Source organism: Phaseolus vulgaris, chromosome 3, assembly GCF_051622355.1.
Source record: "Phaseolus vulgaris cultivar YP4 chromosome 3, ASM5162235v1, whole genome shotgun sequence".
In the NCBI taxonomy this organism is placed as follows: Eukaryota; Viridiplantae; Streptophyta; class Magnoliopsida; order Fabales; family Fabaceae; genus Phaseolus; species Phaseolus vulgaris.
The window spans coordinates 52,455,828-52,464,178 of record NC_143500.1 but is presented as its reverse complement, the minus strand read 5'-3'; the positions used below and the strand labels follow the sequence as shown (position 1 = coordinate 52,464,178).

The 8,351-nt window shown below is 23.6% G+C and overlaps 1 protein-coding gene across 1 annotated transcript; it reads right to left on the bottom strand.

The window, feature by feature from the left end:
• Positions 1 to 4,873: 4,873 nt before the first annotated feature.
• On the bottom strand, positions 4,874 to 5,956 carry LOC150028911 (uncharacterized). Its single transcript, XM_090300555.1, has 2 exons — positions 5,474 to 5,956; positions 4,874 to 5,305 (listed from the first exon to the last, which is right to left on the bottom strand). Exons 1-2 carry the CDS (start codon positions 5,875 to 5,877, stop codon positions 5,014 to 5,016), a joined length of 696 nt encoding a protein of 231 aa, XP_090156681.1. The 5' UTR covers positions 5,878 to 5,956; the 3' UTR covers positions 4,874 to 5,013.
• Between the last annotated feature and the right edge of the window lie 2,395 nt (positions 5,957 to 8,351).

The window sequence follows — 8,351 nt, the reverse complement described above, 5'->3', positions numbered from 1 at the left end:
TATTGTTTCGATTATATTTTCCTTTTACCTTTTTTACATACAATATTAAAAGAATAATTAAATAACAATTAATTTAGAGATAAAAAATAATTAATTACTATAATAATTAAATTATTAATATTTAAAGTAATTTTTTTATTATTAATAAAAAATTATAAAGATTAATTAAATCTATAATAGTTAATAAACATGTTGTTGGATATAATTTAAAAATTAATGTATAGTTTTTTATTAATATAGAAATTACTTTAATTTTTTTTTTAATTTATAAATATTATTTTTGTATATATTAATCGTGGATATTGAAAAAATAGAACAATTGAGATAATGAAAAAATATGTAGTAAAATAATGGTTTTTCAAATAAAAGGAGACTATTAACTAAGGAGTAATAATGTAATATATTAAGAACTAAACTTTAACTCTAACTTAATCTCATAAAATCAATTTATAAAGGAAGGTTTGCACCAACTTATATAATATAAAATGTCTTAATCTTTAGTTAATGTGAGATCTTCAACACACCCCTCACGTCAAGGGTGTCAACTCATACGTGAGATTATATGTTTATGGGTAGTCTGATAGCGAATGATTTGATAAGTCAACAAACTCTCGTTAGAATAAACTCAAAAATGGTTATATACTATATTCAAAAGTGAACTTTAAGTTTAACTCAATCTTATAAACCAACTTATAAGGTGAGATTTACACATTTTTATATAATACTAAATGTCTTTATCTAGTCGATGACGACTTCAAATAATACATAGAAGTACATAATTATTTATCATCACATCATTAATTTATGAACTCATTTTAATGTTTTTTTTATGTATCATTAATTATCATATTCCGTAAATCTCGCATCAAGATATTTAGAATCATGTGTCATCAATCACATCTAAGTCGTTTCGGAACACTGAAATAAATAATATTACGAGAAGTGATTTTTGTATGAAACTGAGACAATTTTTGTTCCTTATCATTCAAACGAGTTATCTTTATTTTAAAATATTGTAAGATTGGTGAAGTTGTTCCAAAATGACATCATTTTTTCCATTTTTAAGTGAAGTTGTATCAATATAACACAATTTTAGTTCAAAATAATTACACAAAAATTGTGCCATTCTGACATAATTTCTTTTTTTTTCACAATAAAACTGTGTCACGTGTGTAACACTTCTTCAACCTCATAATAAAGAGAAAAATTAACACTACAAAAACTAACTTAAACTCAAACTCATATATTTGAATGTAATAGTTAAATAATGTAGAAAAACATGTTACCCTTTTATATAGTACACTGTAGAATCCAGAATATAAATTTAGTATTTTTTTATATTCTAAAATACAAATTTCAAAATAAAAATTTATATTTTAAATTACATAATCCAAATTATAATTTAAAAAATATATAATTTTTATATTTTTCAATATATGGAAGTGAATGAAGAAGCATATGAAATGCATAAAGAATTTGCCTTCCTCAAGCTGAATTAAGCAGTTAAACTGTTCGGACTTCAATACTTTTATATATGAATTTGTTTCAATTGAAACAGATATCGTTTGGTTTAAATAAGGTGGTGATATGGTAACACTACTAACAGTAATAAATATATATTTTACAAATTAATAAAATAATATTTTAATTATAGTTAATTTATTTTTTAATTAAAAATATTATTATAATGTATTGTTAAGTGTATTTTTTACTGTATTGTCTAAAAAGAAATCCGTTATGACAAAGAGAAGGGATGGGTGTGAGTTTTTGAAATAAAAATTAATATTCGAATAAATCTTCATAGGTGTGGTCCTTCTCAATCTCATAATTAAATAATTAAAAATCGTAATGAAAAATATAAACATTATCAAGAATTTAACGTAAAAAAAAACATATTTTTCCTGAATATTAAATAGAAAAAAAAGTGTAGAAACCTTAAAACATATTACTAAATAATAAATGTATAAATATTAAAATAATCATAGAAAACAGTAAAAAATTAAAAATAATTAAAATGTTATGACAGTTACAATATATATTATTTTTGTAGTTGATAGTAAAAGTATTTTGAAAATTGAAGTGAACTTCTTAAATATTGAAACCACACACGAATAGGAGAGAGAGAGAGAACGATAAATAAATATTAAAAAAATATAAATAATAAAGTTTGTGCTTTGAAAATAATTTAATTAAATAAAATTGAGATTTTTATTCATCCTTCAAACGAAACTAAAAAAATGTAGTTGAGGTTGTAATAATAATAAAAAAAACTTATCTTATAAATTAAGTAAACTAACTTGATTGAAAACATTGCAGGAAAATACTTTCAGAATACATTGCCGGAAAATACTTAGAGAATACATTAAACTAATTTTAGATAATAAAATAATTAGTTATTATTTAATTAAATAAAATATCATTTTATAAATTAAAAAAACTATTGATATTTAAAGTAGTTTTTATTATTAATAAAAAATTATAAAATGATTTTTAGATTGGTATATAATCGTTAGTTACTAAAGTTTTAGTTACTTCATGTTCTTAATTAGTCTCTATTAATCTTTAAAAAATTAATTTATAATTTAAAATATTAGTCGTAAAACTTAAGTAGCTAATTTAAATACAAATTTATAAATTATTTTATAAATTTTTATTAATAATAGAAACCACTTTAGATATGAATAATTTTTTAGTCTTTAAATTAATGTCTAATTTAATTAATATAGTGACTAATTATTTTTTATCTCTAAATTTGATTATTATTTTTAATGGGTTTTTTTAGTGATAATAAAGAGTACAATCCTATTGAATATCAAATATTTTTTATTTTATAAAACAAGTATAATAAAGTATAATACCAAATAACAACTACATAAATATCAAATAATTATAAAAAATAATAAATAGTTTATTAATTATTATTTTTTCAAATATTGTCAGAGAAATGGTACTTTGAGAAGACAATGGAGCTTTATGGATATTGAAAAAAATAGAACAATTGAGAGAGAATGAAAAAAAAAAGTTGCTTTTCAAATAAAACGAGACTAAGAACTATAGAGTAATAATTTAAACATTCTCACGCAACAAAAAAAAATATATTAAAAAAATTATAAATAATTAAATATATGCCTTAAAAATAAATATATACATATCCACCATGTTTTTATAACAATTCAAATAATTGAGTATTACTCATATTCATATTCGATTAATATAAATTTATTTTTTTAAGGTGGAGACAAGTTAATATTTCATTTATTTATCATTATATTAATTTATGAAGTCATTTTAATGTATTTAATTTTTTATATGTATTATTAATTATTATATTCCGTAAATCTCGCGCAAAGATAAGTGAGGTTTATGAATATTAAAAAAATAAAACAATTGAGAGAGAATGAAAAAAAAAAATCATTTTTCAAATAAAATGAGACTAAGAAATAAAAAGTAATAATATAACACTATGCTTTGAGGGTGAGACATTCTCACCCAACAAAAATAAAAAAAATATTAAAAAAGAGTATAAATGATTAAATATGTGCCTTAAAAATGAATATATACATACATTCCATCACTATGCTCATTGACATCTCAGTTAGGCTGACACTTCAAGTAACAACAATCATTTTCCATCACATGAAAAAATACTATTAAAAGAAAAAAATAAAGAAAATATGGGGGACTAGATAAAAAATCATATGTTAACAAAAACGATACATAGGTAGCTTATACCTATTAATAAAGAGTTTTAAGAACATATTAGATGGAAGCTTATTATACCAATTAAATTATTCTCTATGAATAAAACCTAAATTAGCCAACTTATCAGCCCACGCATCCCTTTACAAAAAGTAAATCAATTCAAATAATTAAGTATTACTCATATTTACATTCGATTAATACAATTTTGTTTTTGTTAAAGTCAAGACGAGTTCAAATTAATACCTATACGTACATATTTATTTATCATCACATTAATTTATGAAGTCATTTTAATGTTAATTTTAATTTTTTTATATGTATTATTAATTATCATATCTCGTAAATCTCGCGTAAAGATATTTAGAATCATGTGTCATCAATCACGTCTAAATCGTTTCAGAACACTGGAATAATCAATCTTACGAGAAGTGATTTTTTTTGTATGAAACTGGGACAATTTTTACTCCTTATCACAAGTAACTTTTTATAATATTATGAGATTGGCGAAGTTGTACCAAAATGGTACAAATTTTGTCATGTAAAAGTGAAATTGTGTTAAGGTGACACATTTGACATCTTGACACAACTTCACTTTTTCTTCACAATGAAATTGTTTCACATTCTCACAACTTCTCTAACCTCATAATATTTTTAAAAAAATCTCATTTTGATAATAAAGAGCAAAAATTAACAATAAAAAACCAACTTAAACATACTCAGACTCATATGTTTAAATGTACTAGTTAAATCACTTAGGAACATATTTTCTTTTATTGGAAAACTCTCTCTCCCACATTAACATAATATAAGTTTAATATCATTTTGATTTTATATTAATTGAGAGTAATATTAGTTTGCACAAACAATTTTTTTTGTTACAAATGATCTTAATTAACTACTACAACGAGAAGTCTCTTGGGTAAATCACATCTCTTAATACATGAAAACTTAAATATGTATTCAATATTTTTCCTAATTTGGGTTAATGGGTTCACAATTATCATCACAAAAGTATGAAAACTTTGATGTTGTACAACAAAAATCCCAATCACAAATTATTTCTGAAAAAATCTTAGTTAAATCACAAGATAGACACAGAAGAGAAAAATATGTTACCCTTTCAGAATAAGAGATGAATTTGCAAATGGAAATATATTAAAAAGACGAGCCATTCAAAATGACAACTTTATTACATGAAAGGAAAGACACAGATTTGCAAGTTAATGCCCACAAAACCTTGATAAACATAAATAAACTCTAACACCAATGAAAACACCTCGCTGTATTTGTCCACACAAGCATATTTGAGTCTCACTGGCTTCGACCCAAGCGCAACTCCAAATCAATTTCTTCATCAACATTCATGGAAGGGCTTGCAGTTGCATCACCCATTTGAATTTGAGACTCAAAGGTGCTACTGCTAGTTTCTCCAGATGTGACAGGTGTGAAGAGTTGCAGTGTCGGGTTAACAGTGATGGGCATTGAGTTTGAGGCAGATCGAGCCACCAGAGTGTTCTGATTTTGGGACAGGGGATAGGTTGGTGATGATGATGATAGTTGCCTATGGAACTCAGCAACATGGTTTTGAACATGTTCAGGAATCCTGCTGCACAAAAAGGTCTTTTAGCAATACAAATAATTATAATGCAACATAACATATCCCTGTGAAATGAAAACATAGAATTTGAAAATAAGAAGACTGGAAAAGCAATTAGAAGAGAATAAGCAAGATTAAAGAATGTTATTTAGATTAAGGTTGAAGGAAACAAACTGATGTTGTCTTTGGGTCCAAGACTCATTAAGCAAAATTCCACGAGGAATTACTTGTCTGTTTGATTCATTTATGAGTTCATACTCTCTTTGAGTCCAAGGCTCATTGAGCCTAGCTCTATGAGGAATCTCAGGTATTGGTTGAAGTACGGCATGGACCCCATCAGGCATGGTTAGTTGAAACCTAGTAACATTTTGAGAAGGGTCAAGGGACATTCTTAAAATCATGTACCAGGTTGTTTGTTGTTGGTGGGTCTGGCCATGGATGGGATTTGTGACAGCCATTATTAAGGGTATAGGAGCTTGCTCAAATTGAATTTGCCTATTCGAATTAGGGGTTATGGGTGGTTCATTTGACCTCGGTGGTGATATGTGAAGGTTGTGATCAATGTTTTGAGGCCTCATTGTTTCAACCAGGGTGAGAAAACAAGAGAATTTTTCTAGAGGTGGAAGGAAATACAAAGACAAAATATTGAAATTGTACTCGGACTATATGGCTCGAATGATACAAGCTCTTCCAACTTGGTTTATTATTTATAATGCTTAATGACTGCATTTTTAACAAAAGAAAAATGATATATTGACAACTTGTACCAGTTTACAACTCTATTTTTAAAAAAATTTAATTTTTATGTAAAATAACAAGAATATCCTTTTCTCATATCATTAATCACAAGTTGTATATTGAAACAAGTTGTCAAAGTATCATTATTGTTACCAAAATATCCCTAAACAATATTTTCACATATATCATATTTTTCCAAATATACATTTACTACTTTCTTTTCAAATTTTAAAGCTGATAATTAATATATATATGTATATACATACATAAATATAAATATAGATATAGATGAAGATGTAGAGAGAGAAGAAGAATGAGAATACGTTACATCATGCATATCTCTCTTCATTAAATTAAGCTTGTTTAATAATTAAGGTTTCATTTAATGATTAACATAACATAACATATCATATTATAATTATTTTATGACAATGCAATTAATATTTTTGGTGTATCAATAAAATTTAATTGTTTTTTTTATTGTGTATCTCTCAAAGTTTGTGTTTATATATATATATATATATATATATATATATATTTATAGGAGTATATTGTATGAGAAAAAAAAATTCTACAAGTGAGATTTTTACTAATTAAATTAAAAACAATCACCGTTAATAGATTAATTCAATTTCTAAATAATATTTATTTCATATAACTTCTTAAAAACTTGATTTCACAATTTCACTTTAAAATAATGCAATATTTTACCCTATTTCTTTTGGGTTGTTCTTCTTCTTTTTCAAGTAGAAGCTGGATCAAATACTTCTTTACAGCAACTTATAAAATATAAAAACGTTACTTTAATAAAAATAATAATGGCAACCTTAAAAATAGGTTCCTTTATTTATTTTTTCTTAATATTACCATTACAAAACGCATTTGTCTTCTTTATAGCATTTATTAATACTTAATATTTGTAAGAAAATAATAACTTCTTTTATAAACTATAAGTTTTGAACTAATTCCTTAATTGCTATATATGATTAGACGAACACACACAAAAAGAAATAAAAAATAAAAAATAAATATATATATATATATATTAATATAATCAAATTATATTATTGTAAATTTTACCAGATATTACACTTTTTTTATAAGACATTTTGAAAAAATAAATAATTTTAACTGAAATATAGTAAAGAACTAAAAGAATTCTTTTACTAGTTTTTTTTTTCTAACTTTTCAGTAGTTTGGTGACAAAACACATTTCTCTTATTTATAATACAGCATAACTTTTATCAAATATGACACTTTTCTAACTTTTAGAAATCAATAAACTTATTTATAACAAAAAAAAATGAAATAAATTAAAGAGCTTTAAAAAAAACTCCTTTAACCGTTTTCCCTCCTAACTTTTCGATAATTTAGTGACAAAATGCGTTTACTTTATTCATAACATTTATTATTATGTATAAATATTTAATATAGTTCTATCTTTTAATTGAATCAGTTTTTTTTTTCCCGCAAAACTCATGATTAAATCAAAACTTTATTTCACATATATTACAAAGTTATTGACGATCTAATATTTAGTAAAAGTTATATTGGTGTAATTTAACCACTTATAAATATTATATTTTTTCTAGAAGAACTTGTATACAATAATAAGCTTAATTTTTTTTAACAAAAGTAATAATCACGAATTAAACAAATCTCCTTTGTTAGTTTTCCAAACTTTTTATATAATCTAATGACAAAACGTATTCATTTTATTTATAAAAATTATTATTGATTTTTAATAACCATTAAATTATAATTTAATATTATGATTATCTATGTCAAATTTTATTAAAATTAAATAACATTAATAAGGTGATCAAATTATTCATGATTTAATATATTTTGAAAAGTATATTATATCACTTTTTTAAGTATTTTATATTGATATAACTTTTTGTATATATTACATATGTGAAAAGAATTATCAATATAACATTGGCTTCTTGAAGAAAGATGATCGAATGGAAAGATATTAAATAATACAATATTTATTAAAAAATATATTGGTCTGATTTGATTTTTTACATGTGTATACATATAAAATAATAATATTCAATATATAATATTAATTATATTGGATTTCAATGTGATCAAGTTTTTTAGTATTAATACTCGTACTTCACCAGGCTGAGTTAAAATTAGCACTGGTGGAACTGCTTTGGGATATATTAGTCTTGCTACTTGTAGAGGTATTTTTTGTGGAAGTATGAGAGAATTTATTGGAACTTTCTATACGTTTCTTGAAGTTCATAAGCTGAGTTTTATGGGATTATATATGCTATTGAAGAAACTCAAAAGATGGGGCTTA